General features: G+C 42.0%; 1 protein-coding gene across 1 annotated transcript in view; it reads left to right on the top strand.

Annotated features, from left to right (window-relative positions):
* Positions 1-27,537, top strand: part of SLC7A5 (solute carrier family 7 member 5) — an 84,254-nt gene that overhangs the window by 39,071 nt on the left and 17,646 nt on the right. The window contains exons 3-4 of the mRNA XM_060787801.2: positions 24,615-24,720; positions 25,852-25,896. Of these exons, the coding sequence (XP_060643784.2) occupies positions 24,615-24,720; positions 25,852-25,896 (151 nt within the window). The remainder of the gene's footprint in view (positions 1-24,614; positions 24,721-25,851; positions 25,897-27,537) is intronic.

The raw sequence follows: 27,537 nt of genomic DNA, 5'->3' as shown, positions 1-27,537 counted from the left end.
AAATCAATAAATAGATTTGTTTTGTTTTGCAAGTTACCTTTGGTGTTGAAAGGAGCCTGGAAATCAATAAATCAATTAATTGCATATAATAATAATAATAATAATAATAATAATAATACTTCCCGTACCTTGGGAAGTCGGATCTGGCCACGGTGGGCCACGCTCTTGTTACATCCCGATTAGATTACTGCAATGCACTCTACGTGGGGTTGCCTTTGAAGACTGCTCGGAAACTTCAACTAGTTCAGCGAGAGGCAGCCAGATTGCTCACCGGAGTGGCATACAGGGAGCATACCACCCCCCTGTTGTGTCAGCTCCACTGGCTGCCGATCCAATTCCAAGCACAATTCAAAATGCTGGTTTTGACCTACAAAACCTTATACGGCTCTGGCCCAGTGTATTTGTCCGAACGGATCTCCCTTTACGTCCCACCCCGGAGATTAAGATCGGCCGGGGAGGCCCTGCTCTCGACCCCGCCAGTGTCACAAGTGAGGTTGGCGGGGACGAGGAGCAGGGCCTTCTTGGTGGCGGCCCCTGCCTGTGGAACTCGCTCCCTGGGGAAATCAGAACAGCGACCTCACTCCTCTCCTTTAGGAGAAAACTCAAAACATGGATGTGGGACCAAGCGTTTGGTCAAATGAGCAGGTAAAGAATTGACACTATCTAGGAAAGGTATAATGGAATGGGATCTGGAACCCGGAAAGATGACTGCTGAACACGTGAATTGTTCTATATGTTGTGTTATTGATTGTTAATTGCATTGTGGTTTTATCTATGATAACTGTTTTAATTGTTTCAATTATGATTGTCATTTTGTATAACTGTAATTGTATGGGCGCGGAATGGTGCCTCGTTGTGTAAGCCGCCCTGAGTCCCCCCTTGGGGGTGAGAAGGGCGGGGTATAAGTGCCGGAAATAAAATAAATAAATAAAATAAATAACAATACTTTATTTGTACCCCGCTACCATCTCCCCAAGGGACTCGGTGCGGCTTACATGAAGCCGAGCCCAAATACAACAATACAGGCAATAAACAACAAAACAGGCAATTAAAAATAAAAAACATATACAATAAAAATATACAACATTATCAATAGACAACACAATTAAAAACAGTGGGAAGTTATGTAAGACAGATGCTTAATAATAATAATAATAATAATAATAATAATAATAATAATATAGAAGTACAGAAATAGGGTTCAGGCTGTTGAGCTCCATTTAAGAAAGGAAAATGGAGCATAAATATTATATGCATATATATGTATGTTTTTATATAGGTAAAGTTTTCCCCTTGACGTTAAGTCTAGTTGTATCCGACTCTGGGGGTTGGTGCTCATTTCCATTTCTAAGCCAAAGAGCCGGCATTGTGTGTAGATGCCTCCAAGGTCATGCGGCCATGCAGAGTGCCCTTACCTTCCCGCCGGAGCGGTACCTACTGATCTACTCACATTTGCGTGTTTTGGAACTGCTAGCGTGGCAGAAGCTGGACCTAACAGCAGGAGCTCACCCTGCTCTCCGGATTCAAACCACTGACCTTCTGGTCAGCAAGTTCAGCTCAGCGGTTTAACCTGTTGTGGCACCAGAGGCGCCATGTATTATTTATATATTATTGTTACTGATGTGTTTAATAACGATAGATATATGTGTGTGTGTATGGGGAAAATTGGGTCAGTTACGAAGTCAGCTCCCCACTCCTTGCAGTTTGGCAACGTGAAAGTTCTTTCAAAAGGAGGAATGTTTGGGCATTTTAAAGAATAGAAGCAGGCTTTGTTAATTGTCTTTGGTTCCTCCTAACGCTCTGGACCTTGTGATGCTAAAAGGTCCTTTTCCCCTCCCGCCGCCCCTTCCTTCCTTCCTTCCTTCCTTCCTTCCTTCCTTCCTGCCTGCCTGCCTGCCTGCCTGCCTGCCTGCCTGCTCTTTTTCCTATTCTTTCCTCTTCCTTCTCTTTCCTCTTTCTCTCTCCTCTGCTTGATTTTGAAGAGCCCCTCCCAAACAAATCTCTCGCTTCCATATTATCCAGTTTCTGAATCCATATTACTTGAGCCTACACTGCCATATAATCCACTTTCTGATTCCAGGTTATTTGAGCCTACGGCCATATAAACCACTTTCTGAATCCAGATTTTTTGAGTCTGCACTGCCATATAATCCACTTTCTGAATGCAGATTATTTGAGTCTACACTGCCATATAATCCACTTTCTGAATCCAGATTATTTGAGCCTACACTGCCCTATTATCCAGTTTATGAATGCAGATGATTTGAACCTACACTGCCATATAATCCAATTTCTGAATCCAGATTATTTGAGCCTACACTGCCATGTAATCCAGCCTCTGAATGCAGATTGTTTGAGTCTACACACCATATAATCCACTTTTTGAATGCAGATTATTTGAGTCTACACTGCCATATAATCTAGTATCTGAATGCAGATTATTTGTGCTTACACTGCCATATAAACCACTTTCTGAATCCAGATTATTTGAGTCTACACTGCCATATAATCTAGTTTCTGAATGCAGATTGTTTGTGTTTACACTGCCATATAATCCACTTTCTGAATCCAGATTATTTGAGTCTACACTGCCATATAATCTAGTTTCTGAATGCAGATTGTGTTTACACTGCCATATAATCCACTTTCTGAATCCAGATTATTTGAGTCTACACTGCCATATAATCCGATTTCTGGATCCAGATTATTTGAGTCTACACTGCCATATAATCCACTTTCTTGATCCAGATTATTTGAGTCTTCATTGCCATATAATCCACTTTCTAAATCCATATTATTTGAGTCTACACTGCCATATAATCCAGTTTCTGAATCCAGATTATTTGAACCTACGCTGCTATGTAATCCACTTTCGGAATCCAGATTATTTGAGTCTACACTGCTATATCATCCAGTTTCTGAATCCAGATTACTTGAGCCTACACTTCCATATAATCTAGTTCAAAGCAGATCTGCATTATATGGCAGTGTAGATGGCGACTTAGTAGTGCAGCTACTATTGTAGAATAAGTGCTGGGAATTGTAGTTTTTCAAGCTCTGCCAAAGAGGGCTGATGATGCCTAACCAGACGACAATATTTTGTTAAATCTGGAATGACTGAGATGGATTTCCTTTACAATTCCCATTTTGGAAAGATTGCTTTTTGGGGCTGCAAATCCACCTGGACGGTGGGAATGTTGGGAGTTGTAGTCTAGAATAAACGTTGCTCCTGAGGGCTTCTTGTACCTCAAAAGGAAGTTGATCATAAAGGCACTTGTATTCTTTTTTTAGATGCCTTTGGAGAACAGAGCAGCAATAAGGCCAATAAACCCGGCGGCACCTTTCATGTTCTTTTGTCCCTAAATTGAGGAACTTCTAAAAGAAACATTTATTATTTTTGTCTTGGCAAAGGCACAAAAGGAAATTTCCCCTTGGTCTGTCTTTGTTGAATGTCTTTGAACTATTCTTCTAAATATAAAGGACGCACAAATGAGTGTTGAGTTCGAATCCCCGCTCAGCCATAGAAACCTATTAGGAACAGAGTCGTGTCGTCTGAAAGATGCTCCCATCAGTAAAGGCAGAAACAGTGATAGACTAATCGTCTTCCACTATGAGTCTGTGTGAGTCTACACTGCCATATAGTACAGATTATCAAAGCAGATAATATTAGTCTACACTGCCATATAATCCAGTTCATAGCAGATTATATGAGTCTACACTACTACATCATCCAGATTATAAAATCAGATAATATGGGTTTACACTGCCATATAACACAGATTATCAAAGCAGATAATATGGGTCTACACTGCTATATAATCCAGATTTTCAAAACAGATATGAGGGCTCAGGCTGCATTGTGATAGATGGTCCATGGTTTGTTATTCTCCGCACTCGCATGTTGAGGATTCCACTTTGTAGCCCCATTTCTGAAGGTTGGCTCTGCATCTCGTGGTGCCAGAGCACAGTCTGTTCAGCACCTTCCAAGTCGTCCAGTTTTCTGTGTACCCAAGGGGGAGTCTCTCATTTGGTATCAGCCACTGATTGAGGTTCTGGGTTTGAGCCTGCCACTTTTGGACTCTTGCTTGCTGGGGTGTTCCAGCGAGTGTCTCTGTAGATCTTAACTGGGTAGTTTATATTATAATACTACTACTACTACTACTAATAATAATAATAATACTTTATTTATACCCCGCCACCATCTCCCCAAGGGACTCGGAGCGGCTTACATGAGACCAAGCCGAACAACACATCAATAAAACAGAAAAGCAATAAACAAAACAATACAATGCAATACAAATTAATATAAATCTCATATAACAATAATACACAAAGATTTAAAAACCTATGGCCAGGCCAAATGTAACAGTATTAAAATTTAAAAAATTAACGCTGGGCATGAACAAGATAGAATATATCTGGTAGGAGGGTTTTAAAGAAGTGAGGGGCGCAGTCCAACGCGATCCAGTAGTTAAAGTGCATTCGTAAGGACATTTTGCTGGGAATTACTTCTTTATTCCGGGAAGGCACACTGGAACAGCCACGTTTTCAGCCTCCTCCTAAATCCATGATGGCGAACCTATGACATGTGTGTCAGCACTGACACGCATAGCCATTTTCGATGACACACAGCCGCATGCGGCCGCATACAGAGAAGATGGGGCCGCATCCCAAGAAAGACATTTCATCCTCGGCTCCTACACCAGCATTTTTCTATAATGCCAAGATATATGGCATTATAGAAAAAGCAGGTAAGTTAAATAATTAGTTTTTGGTTTATTAAATACAGTTATATATTACAATAATATATTTTTGTTATTAAACTATATCATGAAAGTATGGGTTTTTTCTCGAAGTGACACCCCACTTGAGTTATGCTCGGTTTTTTGGCGAGTATTGACACACCAAGCTCAAAAGGTTGCTTATCATTGTCCTAAATACTGCCAATGTTGGGGCATGCCTGATGTCCTTTGGAAGTGAGTTCCAGAGTCGGGGGCCACCACCGAGAAGGCTCTCTCCCTTGTCCCCACCAATTGCGCCTGCAAGGGAGGCAGGAGCGCGAGCAGGGCCTCTCCGGATGATCGAAGAGATCGTGTGGGTTCGTACACAGCAATGCGGTCACTAGACTTCTTTTCCCAACCAAGCAGCCATCCTCTGAGGATCTTGAAAAGGAGGTGTGTTTGTTTGTTTGCTTCTGAGAGAGAGAAATCCACCTCTGCTTTATTTACCCTGAACAGTACATTTCGACCCTCGGCATCCTATAAGCTTTTGGAAAGGGTTATTTATCATCAGGGTGTGGGGTTTGGTTTTTTCTGTTGCCGTTTGTCCCTCTGGCCTGAGTTCTCTAAGCCAGGCGCCTTGTGTTCACTCTTGTCCTAATCAGAAAATCCATCATGAGGATTTTGAAAAAACCTTTCCAACCTTTCTGCGCCAGGGAAGGAATTAGTAGGATAAATCTTGTTAGAAGAAGTAACAGAGGTTTAAGGAGGGAGAGAAAAAGGGGCGATTAACAAGGGAAAGAAAGGGATTCCAGTGCAATGAAGGCGCTTTGGCCAAAAGCACGGAGCGAGCGCCAGACGCCAGAGACAAGGCAATCCTTATGTTGGGGATCAGCATTTCTCTTGCAAGGCTGAACAAGGGAATGGGGCTTTCTCGGGACAAAACCTTACGCCTTCTAGGAGTGCCAGATACACTTATAATATACTAGCCGTCCCCTGCCAGGCGTTGCTGTGGCCCAGTCTGGTGATCTGGAATATAAAGTAATGAAAAAGTGTTGGTTTCTAATTTATGTAATTTCTTTATGCTTGTGGGTAAACAGTATTTCTTGCTGTTTCTTGGATATTGTTGATGTGGAGATTGTCTGGTTTGCCTACTCTGGAATATGCAACACATAATTGTCCTTCTTTAGGGGTCCCTTTCAAATCTATGATACTATATCTCTGTGTGTGTGAATCATATCTATCTATCTGTCTGTCTGTCTATCTGTCTATCTATCTATCTATCTATCTATCTATCTATCTATCTAATCTATGGCTGGATGGCTCTTTGTCAGGAGGGCTTTGACTGTGTTTTCTCGCCCTGGTAAAGGGAGTTGGACTGGATGGCCTTAAGTATTTTCTGATGGTCATGAGCGTTCTGTGTGGAAAGTTTGCCCCAATTCTGTCGTTGGTGGGGTTCAGAATGCTCTGATTGTAGGTGAACTTTGTAGTTAGCTTAGTATAGACTAAGGCAATGTTTCTCAACCTGAAGGTTGGGACCCCTGAGGGGTTGTGGGGACGTTACAGAGGGGTCGCCAAAGACAGTCATAAAACACATATTTCTAATGGTCTGAGGAACCCCTTCGGCAGAGAAGGCTGAAGATCTCTCTGCCTGTCCTTCTCTTCCTTTTTGGAAACAAACAGCAAATCCTCCCACCAAAAGCCCTCCTCCAGCTCCCTAGATGTAGGTGAACTAACATTCCAAAACTCAAGGTCAATAACCACCAAACCCTTCCAGTATCTTCTGTTAGTCATGGGAGTTATATGTAGGAAATTTGGTTCAATTCCATCGTTCATGAAGTTCAGAATGTTCTTTGATTGTAGGTGAACTATAAATCCCAGTAACTACAACTCGCAAATGTCAAGGTCTATTTCCCCCAAACTCCATCTGTGTTCATATTTGGGTGTATTGAGTGCTTGTGACAAGTTTGGTCCAGAACCATCATTGTTTGAGTCCACAGTGATCTCTGGATGTAGGTGAACTACAACTCCAAAACCAAAGGACACTGCCCACCAAACTCTTCCAGTATTTTCTGTTGGTCATGGGAGAACTGTCGCCAAATTCGGTTCAATTCCATCATTGGTGGAGTTCAGAATGCTCTTTGATTGTAGGTGAACTATAAATCCCAGCAACTACAACTCCCAAATGATAAAATCATAATTTTTGAGAGATGGTCACTCCTTGTGTTGTGAGATGTTTTGTTGCCAAATTTGGTATGATTTCGTTCATTGGTTCTTTTGTTTTTAAGGTACTCATTATGCACAGAGCATTTTTATATATATAGACTAGCCGTCCCCTGCCAGGCGTTGCTGTGGCTCAATCTGTTGATCTGGAAAATAAAGTAATGAGAAAGTGTTGGTTTCTAATATATGTAATGTCTTTCTGCTTGTGGGTAAACAGTATTTCTTGCTGTTTCTTTGTCAGTGTTGCTGTGGAGAGTGTCTGGTTTGCCTACTCTGGAACATGCAACATATAATTGTCCTTATTTAGGGGTCCCTTTTAATTCTATGATACTATATCTCTGTGTGTGAATCATATCTCTCTCTATTTCTATTTCTATGGCTGGATGGCTCTTTGTTAGGAAGGCGCTGATTATGTTTTCTTGCCCTGATGAAGAAGGGAGTTGGACTGGATGGCCATAGGCAGCATTTCTCAACCTGGGGGTCAAGATCCCTGGAGGGTCACAAGGAGGTGTCAGAAGGGTCACCAAAGACCACCAGAAAACACAGTATTTTCTGTTGGTCATGAGGGTTCTGTGTGGGAAATTTGGCCCAATTCTATCGTTGGCGGCGTTCACAATGTGCTTTGATTGTAGGTGAACTATATATTTACATAGTAGATAACTACAACTCCCAGTAACTACAACTCCCAAATGTCAAGGTCTATTTCGACCAAACTGTCTGTGTTAATATTTGGACATATGGAGTATTCATGCCAAGTTTGGTCGATATCCTTCATTGTTTGAGTCCACTGTACTCTCTGGATCTAGGTGAACTACAACTCCAAAACTCAAGGTCAATGCCCTCCAATCCCTTCCTAATAATACCTAATAATACTTCTAATATCCTACACCCTTGGGAAGAATCCAATATTCAGTGACGAATCCCAGATTCTTGGACTTCGTGTGCATGTGTGTTGTGTTGTTATTACGTACATATAAATATAATAATAATATATATTTTTATTATTAATAATAATATAATACTTCTAATATCCTACATCCTTGGGAAAAATCTGATATTCAGAGACGAATCCCAGTCACTTGGACCTTGTGTGCATGAGTGTTTTGTTAGGTACATGTAAATATAATAATAATAATAATAATAATAATAATAATCTAATACTTCTAACATCCTACGCCCTTGGGAAGAATCCAATATTCAGCGACGAATCCCAGACTCTTGGACCTCGTGTGCATGTGTGTTGTGTTGTTATTATGTACATGTAAATATAAAAATAATATATATTATTATTAATAATAATATAATACTTCTAATACTTCTAATATCCTATGCCCTTGGGAAAAATCCGATATTTTTCAGAAAAATCCGAGACAAGTCCTAGACACTTGGACCTCACGTGTGTGTGCGTGTTGTGTTGTTGTTATGTACATATAAATATAATAATAATAGCAGCCGCCAACAGCAGTAGCACTGGTCGTCTTGTGAATTCTGAATTATCTTGACTGTTTTGGTGGAGTCTGCATTGGTATTTATGCCTCTTTGCGTCAGTTTGCTAAACTCCAGTTTGGTCCTTGAGGCGGAAGGTAAAATACCGGTTTGTGTAACATAAAGAGTTTTTGTGAGAAGCCCCAGAGCAACGGGTGAAGAGACATGGCCATTGCCCATCCATTTGCACACTTGAGCTGGCATTCGTTCCTATTACGCTTCTTGCCATGCCCAGGAGGCACTGGGAGTTGGCATTCTCACCTGGGCACGCCTGCGTCTGCCACCTCCGATAGGACGGCTTTAAAAACATAATTAAAATGCTGCAGGCTCTATAACACATGTAGACACACACGTTGTGTGTAATTATAATTGCAGCTTCACAGTACGAGGTGCTTCAACATGTGGATTGTCTAACAGGTCAAGAATACTTTTGCATCCTTTAATTCTGGCATGGGCATATTTGGGCGCTCCAGGTATTATTAATTGTGGGAGTTGCAGTCCTTTGAGGCGCTGATGCAGAACACTGCATTGTATGGACTCTAGTTTCTTAGAAACAGTTATCATGATTGTTCTATGGGTGAATAGATGGCAGCTAATAATAATAATAATAATAATAATAATAATAATAATAATAATTGTATTGTCAAAGGCTTTCATGGCCGGAATCACTGGGTTGTTCTGAGTTATTCGGGCTGTCTGGCCATGTTCCGGAACCATTCTCTTTTGACATTTTGCCTGCAGCCATGGCAGGCATAGCTAATCACCTCCCAACAAAGGATTCCCCCAGGCAGTAAGAAGCCAGACCTTGAAAATGCTAAGCCATTCAATGCTAATCATGCTGGCCAGTTGGAACATACACACCTACCTCCAACAGATAAGAGTTCTTTTTCCCATCTATGGCCGGCGTAGCAAATCACCTCCCAACAAAGGATTCCCCCAGGCAGTGAGAAGCCAGACTTTGAAACTGCTAGGTTATAAAATGCTAATCAAACTAGCCAGTTGGAACAGTCACATCTTCCCCTAACAGACAAGAGTTCTTTCTCCCACCCTGGGCATCATTCCACAGATATATAAACCTCACTTGCCTAGTTTCCAACAGACTTTACAACCTCTGAGAATGCGTGCCATAGATGTAGGCAAACATCAGGAGAGAATGCTTCTAGAACATGGCCAGACAGCCCAAATAACTCCAGCTGGAGCGCTCAAGGACCAGGGCTTCCCAGTGTCTAGGCCAGAGTTTTTAAGGTTGGCTTTGAGCCCATCTTTAAATCTCTTTTTCCTGCCCACCAACATTCAGTTTTCTGTTCTTGAGTTCGGAGTAGAGCAACTGCTTTGGGAGACAGTGGTCGGGCATCTGGACAATGTGGCCGGTCCAGCAAAGTTGATGGTGGAGGACCATCGCTTCAATGCTGGTGGTCTTTGCTTCTTTGCTTCTTCCAGCATGCTGACATTTGTCCGCCTGTCTTCCCAAGAGATTTGCAGGATTTTCCAGAGGCAGCACTGATGGAATCGTTCCGGGAGTTGCATGTGACGTCTGTAGACAGTCCACGTTTCGCAGGCGTATAGCAGGGTTGGGAGGACAATAGCTTTATAAGCAAGCACCTTGGTATCCCTACGGATGTCCCGGTCCTCAAACACTCTCTGCTTCATTCGGAAAAATGCTGCACTCGCAGAACTCAGGCGGTGTTGTATTTCAGTGACTTTTGTGGAGAGGTGGCTGCCAAGGTTGCGGAAATATCAACATTTTCTAATGTTCCACCATTGTGTTGTATTTCTGGCATTGGAGAGGGAGTGGCTGGTGACTGCTGGAAGACACTTTGGTTTTCTCAATGTTCAGTGACAGGCTGAGCTTCTCGTATGCTTCTGCGAAGGTGTTTAGAGTGGCTTGTAGGTCTTCTGAATGCGCACAGACGACGTTGTCATCAGCATACTGGAGTTCTATAACAGATATTGTTGTAAGATTAGTTTTCGCTTTCAGTCTGCTGAGGTTAAATAGCCTCCCGTCTGTCCAATAGATGATTTCCACTCATCATCAACAAGATGAAGTATCATAGCGATGAAGATGGAGAATAAAGTTGGGGCAATAACACATCCCTGTTTGACACCTGATTCCACCTTAAATGGAACTTATATATCATAGAGAATTGCGTGAGAGATCACTTTCACATAGGTGAGTCAACTCATAGGTATAAGAACTGCCGCCAGCAATCTTTCATTTGGCCGATTCGTACAATAGACAAGGCGATTTGCCTTCTTGCCGTTCCTCGTTTTTGTTCTTGGCTTTCTTCTTAAGAGCTGGGAATTAGCACACGCTTTAATCGGCTGCCATGCGGCCAGTCTTGGGAGCACCACTTGGCTGGCCTAGTCGTTTCTCCATCCCTTTGTCGGCATATTTCTGTGGCTTCTTGCTTCAATCCTCCCTGAGCTCCTGAGAAGCCAGAATAAATAAGCTTATACCATTTGGACTCCAAGAACCAGGTTGGGAGAGTCCAATGGGACCTTGATGTCCATTGAGGTTGAGCTCCAGAACCTCCTGGAGACACCAAAATCTGAGTTGGCTTTATATGCCCAAAAAGGGACTGTTGGAGACGGAAAGCAAAGTGGGTCCATCAGAAAGTGCTTGGAGACCTACAGGATATATTTAGGAACAATATTAAAATAGGTGTCGTACTCTGAATTTATACACCACACCAGCTGGGTAAAATCAGCAAGAAGTTTATTAAGAACATAAGAAGCTCAAAGCAATAGAAAAAAACACACATTAAAACAGTAATCCAAGTGATATAAAAAGAAACAGGAATAAAAAGTCCAGAGACATCCATGAAACTAGGCACTTGAATTCATAAACAAAGCAAAAGCACTTGAATCCATGAACAGAACAAAGGCATAATCCATAGAATAACCAAAGGTTAGCTAGACCTTGACACTGGGAACTTGACGTGAATCCAACGTTGCTTCAGCTGAAACAATATTTCTCATCAGTCATGTATAAACCCTGTGAGGGTTGGTAAATGTGAATAAGCAGAATAAGCAGAAGCTTTACCACAGTATTTAAACCAAGATATATCTGCAGTATAATAAAATGTCACTCAGGCTTGTGAACAAGTGACAGTATCTTTACTTTAGTTCAAACAGGGCTGTTGTTCATTCATTCAGTCGTTTCCGACTCTTTGTGACTTCATGGACCAGTCCACGCCAGAGCTCCCTGTCAGCTGTCATCACCCCCAGCTTCTTCAAGGTCAAGCCAGTCACTTCAAGGATCCCATCCATCCACCTTACCCTTGGCCGACCCTTCTTCCTTTTTCCTTCCTTTTTCCCCAGTCAAACAGGGTAACAAAATATATTTCAGTCTCTTTGAATTCAGGCAGAGAACATTCCTATCATCCAAATCAACATGATCACCTGTCACAATCACAGGCTGAGCAGGCTGACATACAACAATAGGGTTCTCCAAAAGGAAAGATTTTGGAGAAAGGAAATAAAAGGACTGATTTCCAGGTTGTGTAAATATATTCTAGATTATAATCTGGAAGATAGCTGAATAAAAACAGTAATGGTTACCTAGGGTAGAGATTTAGGAAAAATATAGACTTGGATAACTGGGAATACTTATGGAAGAAAAGATTTAAATTTTAAATAGAGAAAGCATGTTCAAAATTTTCTGTAGAGGTTACATAACACCTGAATTAATAGCTAAAATGGACAAAACCGAAAGGGGAGAAAGTTGGAGATGTAAAGGGCCGGGCTTTAGCACAGCTGGTAAATCACCAGTAATTATAAGATCTATCAACCAAAAGGTTGCCAATTCAAAGCCCTGGGTCGGCATGTGCACCGGACTGTCAGCCCAGCTCACTGTTTACCTAAGTAGTTTGAAAACAGCTTGAGCTGTAAGTAGAGAAATTAGGTACCACTAAAACAAGTGGGGGGGGTAGAGGTATTTTATGACATCATAAAGAAAAAGATCAGAAAATGCCCTGCGACCTAAAGGAAGGAGGAAGTCCTGATAGCTCTTTGTCATAGAGGGTGGAGCAACAGCACCCCCTGTGGCTGGATTCGAGCACAACCTCCAAGATGCCAAAAGCTGGGCGTTGACACAACATACCTCCTTTCTGTTCTGTCTCTGTCCTCTCTGTCCAACATGGCACTGAACGTTTGCTGTGTATGTGTACTGTGATCTGCCCTGAGTCCCCTTGGGGAGATAGGGTGGAATATAAATAAAGTGTTGTTATTATTATTATAAAGTGCAGAAAGTGTTTGATGGACAGGTAAGGAGGTTAAAAACATTGTGTATTATCTGCCTTGATATTCTGGGTTATATGGCTATGTGGAAGGACCCTAAGGTTGGATTTACACTGCCCTATATCCCAGGATCTGATCCCAGATTATCTGCTTATCCCAGATTACCTGCCAATGCATATAATCCAGTTCAAAACAGATAATCTGGGATCAGATCCTGGAATATAGGGCAGTGCAGATCCAGCCCTAGTCTCTGGAGAAAAACCAGCCGACTCTTTCCATAGTATAGTATCATTTCAGATACTTAAACAGAACTGTCGTGTCCTCCAAATTGTTCTTATCCAAGCTACGTAAACTCCTCTCCTTAATTCACACTTTCTTTGGCTTCTAGACCCTTTTGGCCACCCTTCTTTGGACATGTTCTAGCTCAGGGGTCCTCAAACTACAGCCCGAGGGCTGGATACGGCCCTCCAAAGTGATTTACCCGGCCCTTGCTCAGGATCAACCTAAGTCTGAAATGACTTGAGAGCACAAAACAACAACAACAATCCTATCTCATCAGCCAAAAGCAGCCCCACACTTCCCAGTGAAATACTAATAAGTTTATATTTGTTTAAATTGTTCTTCATTTTAATTATTGTATTGTTTTAAAGTATTTTTGCACTACAAATAAGATATGTACAGTGTGCATAGGAATTCATTCATGTTTTTTTTTTTCAAATTATAATCTGGCCCTCCAACAGTTGAGGGACTGTGACCTGGCCCTTTGTTTAAAAAGTTTGAGGACCCCTGTTCTAGCTTCTCAACATCCTTCTTGAATTGTGGTGCCCAGAACTGGACACAAGTGTTTTTCTGTCTGAGATCTGGCCAAAGTAGAACAGAGTGGGATTATTATGATTTCCCTCAATCTAGACCCCATCATCTGGCATGGGTTCTGGGAAATGTTGGCCTTGGGCACAATCTCTCTTTCTAAACTCTTGGTTTTCATTGGGCTGAGATGATGGGACCAACTTGTGTCTCTTGAAGGTGCTCTTTGTGCGGAGACCAGGCTGCAACGTGCCCGGCATGTTCTTGTTCCCAGGCCCTTATGCAAACACCGCGGGTTCTCCCAACCGAGTTAATCATGCATTTTGAGCCCAGCAGGGAAGGAGGAAATCTGGCAGCCCGGGCTCCCATTTTTTGTGGCTCATGTCTCCACAGATTTAATAATAGCGCTTCACAAGGGTCTGTTAACAAACAGTTGCGCTCCACGCCTTTTTCCCTGTAGGGAAGAGCAGAGGAAATTGTTTTGTTGTCTTGCATGAAAGGGAAACGCCGGGAGAAGTTCCTCCTTCTGGTCCCCTGGTTAGATTCCTATTCATTCTGGACCAGAGCTTGGAAAAGTTCTCAAAACTGTCCAGGTTCTTTGGTCACGTTGGCTGGAGAAAGCGTGGGAAAGGCGGTCCAAAAAAAGGAGCTTTCATCTAAAATGTGATAGGTTTGGGTATCCCAATGAAGAACCCTATGAACATCATTTTTGCATATATTGCATGGTAGAACCCATGGCCTGAAACCCCCAAAATGACGTTCTAACAAACTTCATAGGGTTCTTTATTGGGATACCCAAACCTATCACGTTTTAGATGAAAGTTCCCTTTTTTGGACCGCCTTTCCCATGTTTTCTCCAGCCAACGTGACCAAGGAACCTTTCCAGGAAACCATCAGACTTGATGAAAATCCTCTTCCAACACAATAAAAACCCATGCAAGTGGTTTATCTGTTATTGATAAAGTTCCTGCCACAGAATAAAGTACAGCAAAGCTTTTGGCATTTGTTGAGATTGTCTATGTGCTACAGGATTCTGGGATTTGTTGGATGTCTTTATACCAGAAGGATATTCCCTGATTGGACTGGTCATTGGATTTCAAATTGTGGCTGCCCCATTTGGCAATGCCCGACAGTCACTGGGCGGACTTCTTTCATGAGTGCTTCACTTGTGTTTTCCTACATGGTGGGAGTTTGGACGTCTCTTCTAACTCTATAGATTTCTATGATTTCGTTATGTCTTCCAGAATGCGGTTGGATTGGATGGCCCTTGGGATCTCCTCCCTTGTTTCTGTTCAGTGGGTTCTCTTAGAGCAGTGTTTCTAAACCTTCCTAATTATGCAACCCCTTAATGAAGTTCCTCATGTTGTGGTGACCCCCCCCCCCCACCATAACATTATTTTCATTACTACTTCATAACAGTAATTTTGCTGCTGTTATGAATTGTAACGTAAATATCTGATGTGCAGGATATATTTTTATTCACTGCACCAAATTTGGCACAAATACTCAATATCCCCAAATTTGGATACTGGTAGGGTTTGGGGGAAGGGGCGGAGTTGATTTTGTCATTTGAAAGTTGTAGTTGCTGGGATTTATAGTTCAGTTACAATCAAAGAGCACTCTTAACTCAACCAACGATGGAATTGAACCAAACTTGGCACACAAAACTCCCATAACCAACAGAAAATACTGGAAGGCTTTGGTGAGCATTGACCTTGAGTTTGGGAGTTGTAGTTCACCTACATCCAGAGATCACTGTGGATTCTTAACAATAATGGACCTGGACCAAACTTGGCACGAATACTCTATATGTTGGAGTTTGGGGGAAATAGACCTTGGCATTTGGGAGTTGTAGTCGCTGGGATTTATAGTTCACCTACAATCAAAGAGCATTCTGAACCAGGCTCAGCCAGGCCTTCAAATGCTAATGAAGGTGGTCAGCTGAAACATTCACACCTAGCTTTAGCAGAGAAGAGCTCTTTGCCCCACCCCAGTCATTCCACAGATATATAAACCCATTTTCCTATTTCCAACAGACCTCATTACCTCTGAGGATGCTTGCCATAGATGCAGGCGAAACGTCAGGAAAAATGCCTCTAGAACATGGCCATATAGCCCGAAAAAACCCACAAGAACTTAGTGATTCCAGCCATGAAAGCCTTCGACAATACATTGATACACCATCTGTTTCCAAAAAGGAAGAGAAGTGGAGAGATCTTCAGTCTTCTCTGCCAAATGGGTTCCTAAGGCCATCAGAAATATCCCGACCCACAGGTTGAGAAATGCTGTCTTAGAACAAACTGTGAAAAAAGAAGGTTACTATCTGTTGTTATAAACCCATAATGACACAAAGTTTTGGCCAACGATGTCCATCGTCCTTGGGAAGCCTTGGGAAAGGCCCACCAGAGTGGGGAAAGGGCCTGATTCACGATAGACATCGGTTGAATTTCTTTCCTGGGCAGAAAACGGGTTCGGTCCCAACCTGCCAAGGATTAGATTGCAGGGCTTCAGGCCACCCTTTGAAATGTCTCCCTGTTTGCCTTTTATCATGTCGATTACATCAGTCCTTCCTCCCAATTATCTCCATTAATAGCCTCTGTTTCTGCCGACTCTCTTGGCTTATTAGCACCGGTGCATACATGACCTGCAAATTAAACGTTCCCAGCATGAAACAACGCAATCCTTCCTCTCCTTTCCCCTTGTTATTCCCAAAAGATGATTAAAAGGGGTAGGTTTTATGTTGCCGGCGGCTTGACCACTCAAGAGGCCCTGTTGAAGCCCGTTCGCATGGGTTTTGGTTACTTTTAGAGCTGGCTGTGGTTTGCAGAAACATCCAAGCTTGGCGCCGGTTGAGCAGAGCAGTTGGCAGCATGTGGGCTGAGAGGAGGGCCAGTCTGGCAAACTGGTTGAATGGGGAACGTAACTAGAGAAGGTTGCCCTGAGCCGCAGCAGGTGCCTCCAACCGTGCCTCGGTCGCATGGCTTTCTGGCGGCAGCTGTTTCTCGCCCTGTAATTGTTTTGCAAGAGCCCGTTTCCCAAAAGAGAGACGTCAAATGCCAACGCGATGGGTTGGACCCAAGCGGAGATGCCACGTTTTTGGCACACGGCACAGTTTTGGAAAGTTATGGGGGGACTGCAAGGAAGTTATCTTTAAGACCTCTTCTGCATTTCCATATAAAATCCAGGATATCTGCTTTGATTTGGATGATATGAAAGTGTAGACTCATATAATCAAGTCCAAAGGATTTTCTGCTTTGATTATCTGGATGGTATAGCAGTGTAGATCCAACCTAAGGCCCTTCTTGGAAATAACAAAAGTTATTTATTATTATTTACAGTATTTCTATACCGCTTTTCTCACCCCGAGGGGGACTCTGAGGTTGAACCTGAGACCTTCGACATCTAAAGTCTGCTCTCTATTAATGCCCTCTGTAACAGTGTTTCCCAATTTGGGGGTCGGGACCTCTGGGGGGGGGGGGGTCACAAGAGGGGATGTCAGAGGGGTCGCCAAAAACCATCAGAAAACACAGTATTTTCTGTTGGTCATGGAGGCTCTGTGTGGGAAAGTTTGGCCCAATTCCATTGTTGGTGTGGCTCAGGATGCTCACCAAATCCTTCCAATATTTTCTGTTGGTCATGGGAGTTCTGTGTGCCAAGTTTGGTTCAGCTTCATGGTTGGTGGAGTCCAGAATGCTCTTTGAATGTAGGTGAACTATACATCCCAGCAACTACAACTCCCAAATGTCAATGTCTATTTCCCCAAACCCCACTAGTGCTCACATTTGGACATATTGAGTATTCGTGCCAAATTTGGTCCAGATCCATCATTGTTTGAGTCCACTGTGCTCTCTGGATGTAGGTGAACTATAACTCCCAAACTCAAGGTCAATGCCCACCAATCCCCGCCAGTAATTTCTGTTGTTTGTGAGAGTTCCGCACGTCAAGTTTGGTTCACTTCCATCGTTGGTGGAGTTCAGAATGCTCTTCGATTGTAGGTGAACTATACATCCCAGCAACTACAAGTCTCAAATGCAAAGGTCTATTTCCTCCAAACTCTGCCAGTGCTCACATTTGGCCATACTGAGTATTCATGCCAAATTTGGTCCAGATTCATCATTGTTTGAGTCCACTGTGCTGTCTGGATGTAGGTGAACTATAATTCCCAAACCCTAGATCAGTGCCCACCAAACCCTTCCAGTAATTTCTGTTGGTCGTGAGAGCTCCGTGTGTCAAGTTTGATCCACTTCCATTGTTGGTGGAGTTCAGAATGCTCTTTGATTGTAGATTAATCCCAACAACTACAACTCCCAAATGACAAAATCATTCCTCCCAACAACCCTACCAGTATTCAATTGTGGCGTATCAGGTATGTGTGCCAAATTTGGTCCAGTGAATGAAAATACCCCCTGCATCTCCGATATTTACGATTCCTAGCAGTAGCAAAATTACAGTTTTGAAGTAGCAATGATAATAACTTTATGGTTGAGTGTCACCACAACATGAGGAACTGTATCAAGGGGTCGTGGCATTAGGAAGGTTGAGAAACAATGTTCTAGGTAGGCCTAAATACCAGATACTGTCTCATCTTAGAAGGTAAGCAGGGGTCATTCCTGGTTAGTATTTGGATGGGAGACTGCTAATAAATCAATCCCTGGCTTATAGGCTTTGCTTCAGAAGAAGGACCTGTCCTTACCTAAGAAGACCTTGCGAAATCCATAAATCAACACATATCCGTTCAGGTTTTCTCTTCTCTTTGATGCCATTGTGCTTATTACTAAGGCAAAATGTTTTGCTTTGTCCTTTGGGGAAGAAAAGTGGCTTTGTTGCAAATGCTTCCCAGTCCCCATTGCCCCACTCTTTCTTTTCCTTTTCTTGATGTGAATTGCCGGAATGTCAGTGTATGGGAATGGGCGAAGAATGAAATGCATGTGACCGCTTCTCCTGAGCCCTGGGCGCCATAAGACCAGTCACATGGGGAGCACCAGGGGGGTCGGTCAGCCACCAGTGGCCTTCTCCTTTCTCCTTCTGGACATGCCTTTGGGGAGAGATCTGCTTTCTGATGAGAACCAGGGAGATGCAGACTTTTCCCACCCTCTTTTTTCTCCCCACCGAGGACCATGGCGCCATCCTCCAAATCAAAGAGTATAAAACATTGCTGCATGGAAGGCATTGCTGTAATGAAAACAAACATCACAAAGTTGGGTGGAATTACTGTCCAGAAATATACATTTGAAGATACCTCCTCCTTTTGCTCGCTTCTCCTTCTCTTCCTCCCCTCCTCCTCCTCTCCTCCTCCTCTTTCTCTCTACCTCCTTCTCTTCCTCTTCTCTTCTTTTGCTTCATCTTCTCCTTCGCTTCTTACTCTCCTTCTCTTCTTGCTTTCCTTCTCTTCCTCATCTCTTTCTCCCCCTCTTCCTCCTTTCCTTCTTGGTTCCTCCACTCCTTCCCTTCTTTCTTTCTTTATCCTTCTCTTCCTCCTCCTCTTCTTCTTTTTCTCTTCATCCTTCTTTTCCTCCTCTCCTTCTCTTCCTCTTTTCCTTCTCTTCTTTCTCTTGTTATCCTTTTCTTTCTCTCTTTCTCCTTCTCTTCCTCCTCTCCTTCTCTTCTTTCTCTCTTTCTCCTTCTCTTCCACTTTTCCTTCTCTTCTTTCTTTCGCATCTTTATCTTCTTTCTCTTGTTATCCTTCTTTTCCTTCTTTATCCTTCTCTTCCTCCTCTCCTTCTCTTCCTCTTTTCCTTCTCTTCTTTTTCTCGTTATCCTTCTATTCTTTTTCTCTTTACTCTTATCTTCCTCCTTTCCTCCTCTTCTTCTTTTCCTTCTCTTTTTTCTCGTTATCCTTCTCTCCTTTCTCTCCTTACCCTTCTCTTCCTCTCCTTCTCTTCCTCCTCTCTTCCTCCTTCTCTCATCTTTCTCTCTTGTATCCTTCTCTTCTTCCTCTTCTTCTCTTCCTCCTCATTTTCTCCTCTTGTATCCTCATCTCCTGGTCTTCTTTCTCTCTTTATCCTTCTTTCTCTCCTTCTCTTCCTCCTTCTTTTCTTTCCCTCCTTCTCCTCTTCTCCTTTTCTTCTTTCTCTCCTTCTCCTTCACTCCCTTCTCTCCTCCTCCTCCTCCTCCTCCTCCTCCTAATCCTCCTTATTATTATTATTATACAACAGCCATTTCATCCCAGGAGCTGGGTCCCCAGACTTAGTGTGAATATGCAAAACTGTGATGGCAAAATGAAGAATTCCCAGCCCAAGAATATACCAGAGTTGTGCTGGAATGCCTAGACAATGCCCGGCTTTGTTGGACATGGCTACATGAAACCATGGATTATAGCAAACCCTGTTGAAATGAATTATTTCCAAGCCAAGGATATCATAAGGTTGTACTGGAAGACCTAGAAAATGCCTAGCAAGGCTTAAAGAAACCATGGATAATAGTGAATAGAAGATAAATGCACGACTTTTTAGCCCAAGAATCCCATAAAGTTGCACCAGAGGACCTAGAGAAAAGGAGATATTTTCTCCTATTTGGATAAATGAAATTTTGGATAGAAGTACTATGGATATGGAGGCATATTGTGCGGTTGTTGCTATAATAACATTATATCACATTACAACATTGTTGTTGTTGTTATCCTCTGGGCTGCTTCCACTTTGTAACAGAGTTCCTGCTGTTACAGCTTCCCACAATTCTCACAATTATTTCATGCAGACGTGAGAATGTGAGGGTTTCTCTCAAACACTGTAGGACCAAAAGGGCTTCTCAATAGCCTGGCCAAATAGGCACAACGCCAGTCCTTTTCATTTTTGTTTTTATTTGCGGCTGTTTGGCAAGAAGAGCACTTTCCTTCTTCCTAAAAGCCCTTGAGATATATATATATTTAAAAATAGAAAATATAGATGCTATTTTTTATGGGAGGGTCTCAAACCCACAGAATCCACTACAGAATATGGATACCAGGAGCTACAGTATGGGAAATTTCACTTTCCTTTCTCTTTCCTCCCTTCTTTCCTTTCTTCTTTCTTCCCTTCTGTCATCCCTCCCTTCCTCCTTTTATTCCTTTCTTCCTCCATTTTCTTCTTTCATTCCTCCCTCCTTTCCTCCCTCCCCTCCCTTCTCCTTCCTTCCTTCCTTCCTTCCTTCCTTCCTTCCTTCTTCCCTCCCCTTTGTCTTTTATTCCTTCCTCCTTTCCTCCCTTCCTTTCTTCTTTCCTTGCTTCTTCCCTTCCCTTCATTTATTTCTTTCTTCCTTTCCTTCCTTCCTTCTCACCTTCTTTCATTCCTTCCTCCTTTCCGCCCTCCTCTCCCTTATTCTTCCTTCCTTCTTCCCTTCTCTTCTTCTTTTACTCCTTCCTCCCTTCCTCCATTCCCTTCTTCTTTCCCTTCTTCCCTTTCCTTCTTCTTTCAGCCCTTCCTTCCTCCTTTCCTTCCTCCTTCCCTTCTATTCTTTCATTCCTACCTCCTTTCCTCTCTCCTTTCCCTTCTTCTTTCTTCCTTCTTCCCTTCCCTTCCTTTTTCATTCCTTTCTTTGTCCTCCTCTCTCTTCCCTTCTTCTTCCTTCTTCCCTTTCCTTCTTCTTTTATTCCTTCCTCTCTCCTTCCCTTCCTTCTTTTCTTCCCTCCTTTCATTCCATCTTTCTTTTGTCTCTCCCTTCCCTTCTTCTTCCTTCCTTCTTTCCCTTCTTCTTTAATTCCTCCTTCATTCCCTTTCCTCCTTCCTTCCTTCCTTTCTTCCTTCCTTCCTTCCTTCCTTCCTAACTTGGCTCCACCTTGGGGCGTTTGCTGACAAACCTAGAACCCTCTTCTAGAAAGCTAAGGGAATGGAATAGACTTCACTTGCAGTGAACCCTCCACATTATGAATCCCACAATACTGTAAGATGAAACTATGTTAGTTAAAGTGCTATAGGACTGGTACAACTTGGCAGTACAGACACCATCAAGTCTCAGACAGTTTCCTTTGACACCAGTGTGCTAAGCATAAGAGCCTGCTGATCTGGCCATGCTCTGGGGCATATGTTTGGGATTACTTCTCCCTGCCGGCTTTTGCGCTCAATCCAGATTTGATGTGTCTCTCTGTTCAGCTACATTCAGGTACATCCTGAGCCTGGCGCATGAAGGGCATACACGTCCCTTTCAGCACATGCTGAGCCCAAATCTGCTTAATCCCCATTCTTTTGCCATGTGGACTGGTCTTTTAGATCCATAAGTGCAGTATTTCAGTGCCCTTACTATGAGGATTATGAGGCCTGCACTTTTCGGAGGACAAGAATTGCATCTCCCTTGTAGAACAATTGCCATTTGGCATTACATGTATTTGGACTGCAACACCCATTAGCCTTAGAGTTGTGCCAGGGTTTCACTCCTTTAATGATCAAACTGGGATAGGATTTGTGCAACTTAACAGATATTCTTGCACTTCCTCAATACATGCTGGGAGTTGCACTCCATCGTTGTCAATATGGTACGAGGGTGTCTCCCTTGATATATGTTATGAACATATTACATAACAACAATTGCATTTGGAGAGTGAAAATTGAGTCACTTGATTATATTTGATCAGATACTAATGATTATATTTTGTTTTGTAAATTGATAGAAGTCTGAATTGATTTATAGTCAGTTGGGATTTGTAGTAGTTATAGAGTATAGAAATAATGTAGTGACAAGGGGATGTATCTATGTTAACGTGAATAATAATAACAATAGAATCCTAGAGTTGGAAGAGACCTCATGGGCCATCCAGTCCAACCCCATTCTGCCAAGAAGCAGGAAAATTGCATTCAAAGCACCCCCGACAGATGGCCATCCAGCCTCTGTTTAAAAGCTTCCATAAAAGGAGCTTCCAGCACACACACCACACAATATATACTGCTTTTAGTCAGTATATGTTGGAAATCATTTTAATATCTTTAATGCTTTGTTTGTTTAGAATGTGCTTTATTATTTTGTGTGGCTTGGTCTTTTGTTCTGCTTCCTCTAGATTTAATAAATATGGAAAAAAGAAAATGCCAAAAATATATGTGTATTCAGAGGGGATTTGCCTTTGTCTTCATCAGAGGCTGAGAGAGTGTGACTTGCCTAAAGTCACAAAGTGGTTTCAGACCCACATTCCCAGGTTCAAACCATTGCGCTATGCTATGATTATTTAGGTTTGAATATATTTAATAGATTTTAACTATGTATTTTAATACTGTTTTGATGTTTGCATATTTCGATATTTTAAATTAGGTGGCCGTACTTTCAATAGGAAGCCGCTTTGAGTCTCCTTTGGGAGAGAGAAAGTGGGGTATAAATAATAATAATCTATTTAAATAAAAATGTAATGTTCGTTTGTGGGATTAACAGAACTCAAAAACCACTGGGAGAATTGACACCAAATTTGGACACAAGACACCTAACAACCCAATGTATGTCCTTCACGCATAAACACACTGAAAAACACAGCAGAAGGGACTTTAAAAGCCCCTAAAAGCTAAATGACGAAAAGCTAAATGACAATACAGAAAAAAGGAAGAAAGAGGGAGGGAAGGTGAGAAAAGAAAGAAAGAAAAGAAATAGGAAGGGAAAGAAAGAAAGAAGGAAAGGGAGAAGGAAGCATGGAAGCAAAGAGAGAAGGAAGGAAAGAGATAGAGAAGAAAGAAAGGAGGGAAAGAAAAAGGGGGAAAGAAGGAAAGTTAAAGAAGAAAGTAAGAAGGAAAGAAAAAAGAGAAGGAAGGAAAGAGGGAGCGAAGGAAGGGGGAGATGTAGAGAAAGAGGGAGGGAAGGAAAGAAAGAAGGAAGAAAAGAGAGACAGCAGAAGAGAAAGGAAAGGGGGGAAGGAAGGAAAGAGATAGAGAAGGAAGGAAGAAGAGAAGGAAAGAGGGGAAGGAAGGAAGGAAAGAGAGAGTGAAGGAAGGAGGGAAAGAAGGAGAGAAAGAGGGAAGATTGGCCACAGCAACGCGTGGTAGGTACAGCTAATAATAATAATAATAATAATAATAATAATAATAATAATAATAGCTGGCATTTGGAAACATTAAATATGGACAAAATCATGATCTGTTAACTGCAAAAGGCCACCTTAGTTGGATCTGCGTGCATCATTTGAAAATACATCACACAGTCCTAGATGCTTGGGAAGTGTTCGACGTGATTTTGTGATACGAAATCCAGCATATAGATCTTTTTTGCTGTGACATACCGTGGTTTTGTGTCAGTAAAATAATAGCATGGATTGTCGATGTTGCAATTCCAGGTGACAGCAGGATTGAAGAGAAACAACTGGAAAAGCTGACATGATATGATGATTTAAAGATCAAACTGCAAAGACTCTGGCACAAGCCAGTCAAGGTGGTTCCAGTGGTGATCGGCACACTGGGTGCAGTGCCTAAAGACCTTGGCCCGCACTTAAACACAATTGGTGCTGACAAAATTACCATCTGCCAGCTGCAGAAGGCCACCTTACTGGGATCTGCACGCATTATTTGCCAATACATCACACAGTCCTAGACACTTGTGAGTTGTTTGAAGTGTAATCCAATACAAAAGCCAGCAGAGTGATCTTGTCTGCTGTGGACTCATCTTGTTGTGTATATTTGTGTATGGAGCCCCCAGTGACGCAGTGGGTTAAACCCCTGTGCCGGCAGGACTGAAGACCGACAGGTCACAGGTTCGAATCCGGGGAGAGGTGGATGAGCTCCCTCTGTCAGCTCCAGCTCCTCATGCAGGGACATGAGAGAAATCTCCCACAAGGATGATAAAATCATCAAATCATCCGGGCATCCCCTGGGCAACGTTCTTGCAGACGGGCAATTCTCTCACACCAGAAGCGACTTGCAATTTCTCAAGTTGCTCCTGACATGACAAAAAAAAATCCTGTTGTGTTTCTAATAATAATAATAATAATAATAATAATAATAATAATAATATGAATTCCTTCCTTCTGTTTCCTACCTACCTTTCTTGGTATTGGCTGCAATATATTCCCAGGCTCCTATACATACCACAACCTATGCGTTCTTAAATCCCATTATAGACAATATTTTCAATCCATGCATGAATGCAGAACCTGTTGATACCATAATGATGTGCATTTGCTGATGCTTCTGTTCAGCCTTAGGAAAGGGCCAATATTAAACTCCTTGTTCTTTTTGTGTGTTTTTTTATATCTATTCCATGCAGACGATGTCTCCAACTTGAACCCCGAGCACTCCTTCGAAGGCACAAACATCGAAGTCGGGAACATTGTCCTGGCCTTGTATAGCGGCCTCTTTGCCTATGGAGGCTGGTAAGCCCCACCTATGAATTGATCCTTATACGTTTCTTTTATATTTATACTTATATTTATATGTTTTTTGTGTCCCACCTTTCTCCCTTTATGGGACCCCAAGGTGACTCACAGTATGCATTCAAACCAAATGCAGCCATTTCAGATTGCATCTGCACTGTAAAATTAATGCAGTTTGGCACCACTTGAACCACCACAGCTCAGTGCTAAGGGAACATGGGAGTTGAAGTTTTGCAAGGTCTAAAGTAAACTACAACTCACAGGATGGCTCAATGCTCTGGAAACATCGCAGTTGCAGTTTTGCAAGGACCTTAGCCTTCTCTAAAGTAAACTACAACTCACAGGATGGTTCATTGGTATGGAAACATTGGAGTTGCAGTTTTGCAAGAACTTTAGCCTTCTCTAAAGTAAACTACAACTCCCAGGATGGCTCAGTGGTATGGAAACATTGCAGTTGCAGTTTTGCAAGGTCTTTGGCCTTCTCTAAAGTAAACTACAACTCCCAGGATGGCTCAGTGGTATGGAAACATCGGAGTTGCAGTTTTGCAAGGTCTTTGGCCTTCTCTAAAGCAAACTACAACTCCCAGGATGGTTCAGTGGTATGGAAACATTGCAGTTGCAGTTTTGCAAGGTCTTTGGCCTTCTCTAAAGTAAACTACAACTCCCAGGATGGCTCAGTGGTATGGAAACATCGGAGTTGCAGTTTTGCAAGGTCTTTGGCCTTCTCTAAAGCAAACTACAACTCCCAGGATGGTTCAGTGGTATGGAAACATTAGAGTTGAATTTTTCCAAGAGCTTTGGCCTGCTCTAAAGTAAACTACAACTCCCAGGATGCCTCAGTGGTATGGAAACATTGCAGTTGCAGTTTTGCAAGATCTTTGGCCTTCTCTAAAGCAAACTACAACTCCCAGATGGCTCAATGGTATGGAAACATGGGAGTGCAGTTTTGCAAGGTATTTCGCCTTCTCTAAAGCAAACTACAACTCCCAGGATCCCATAGCAGCTAAAGTGGTGTCAAATTGCACTGAAAGGAAACTTGTTGTCTTTTGGTACAGTTTCAGATTGCCAATATAAATCTTCCTTTTTTCTCATGTATCCTTTCTCTCTCTCATCTCTTTACTAAAAACACAGGAATTACTTGAATTTCGTCACGGAAGAGATGATTAATCCTTACAGGTAAGTTTTGCAAACTTACTAGAGAAGTCACTTGACAAGGGAGTATTTATTTCAAAAGTTTACGAAACTTTATGATGTTTGGAAGCCTTTTGGGTTAATTGGATAGCATATGACCCCCGTATGAATTGGGTGATAGGAAACCCTATTGAAATAAAGGACTTTAGGCATAAAAATGGCATAGAGCCATCTCTAGAGAATGCTAATAGAGATAGATTCGTGCAGCAAGATTCCCCTTGGTCTCTTTAATTTGAAAGTTTGGGGCAATAATAATAATAAATAATAATTTAGGCTTTCAGACTCAGGAATGGACCCAGTTTTCACTAATATTTAACTTGGAGAATGGAAACACTGTTGGAAGTCAACCCCATTCTACACAAGTTTGTAGTCCTCATCAAGGACTTATATAGGTAGATGTGTTAGCTGACAGAGAAAGCCTTTCTGCCATTGGCTTAGTTGTCTGCCTGTTGCTCTATTCTCCTGTGAACATGGAGAGAGACAAAATGTCTGCAGAGAGATAGTTAGATGGCTAGGCCCTAATGTAGTTATTAAATAATAATAATAATAATCATCATCATCATCATCGGCACACTGGGTGCAGTGCCTCAAGACCTTGGCCTGCACTTAAAAACAATCGGAGCTGACAAAATTCCCATCTGTCAGATGCAAATAGCCACCCTACTCGGATCTGCACACATAATTCGCCAATGCATCACACAGTCCTAGACACTTGGGAAGTGTCAGACGTGTGCTCCAATGCAAAAGCCAGCATAGTTATCTTTGTTGTGTACTAATCTTGTTGTGTTTCAAATAATAATAATAATAATACTCCTGACCTCACAATTGTGTTAAAAAACAAAATATGGATTGTCTATGTTGCAATCCCAGGTGACAGCAGGATTAAAGAGAAACAACTGGAAAAGCTGACATGATATGAGGATTTAAAGTTCAAACTGCAAAGACTCTGGCACAAGCCAGTCAGGGGGGTCCCAGTGGTGATTGGCACACTGGGTGCAGTACCTAAAGACCTTGGCCTGCACTTAAACACAATTGGCGCTGACAAGATTACCATCTGTCAGCTGCAGAAGGCCACCCTACTGGGATCTGCACACATAATTCGCTGATACATCACATAGTCCTAGACACTTGGGAAGTGTCTGAATGTGTGATCCATTTCAACAGCCAGCAGAGTGATCTTGTCTGCTGTGGATTCATCTTGTTGTGTTTCTAATAATAATAATAATAATAATAATAATACAGCCGGAAGTGTGATCTTGTCTGCTGTGGACTCATCTTGTTGTGTTCCTAATAATAATAATAATAATAATAATAATAATAATAATAATAATAATAATAATACAACAGCCAGTAAAGTGATAATGTCTGCTGTGGACTCATCTTGTTGTGTTCCTAATAATAATAATAATAATAATAATAATAATAATAATAATAATAATACAACAGCCAGCAGAGTGATCTTGTCTGCTGTGGATTCATCTTGTTGTGTTTCTAATAATAATAATAATAATAATAATAATAATAATAATAATAATACAGCCGGAAGTGTGATTTTGTCTGCTGTGGACTCATCTTGTTGTGTCTCAAATAATAATAATAACAACAACAACAACAACAATAATACAA

Source organism: Anolis sagrei, chromosome 8, assembly GCF_037176765.1.
Source record: "Anolis sagrei isolate rAnoSag1 chromosome 8, rAnoSag1.mat, whole genome shotgun sequence".
Taxonomy (NCBI): Eukaryota; Metazoa; Chordata; class Lepidosauria; order Squamata; family Dactyloidae; genus Anolis; species Anolis sagrei.
The sequence above is the reverse complement of the archived record's forward strand: the minus strand, read 5'-3'. Positions and strand labels throughout refer to the sequence as shown.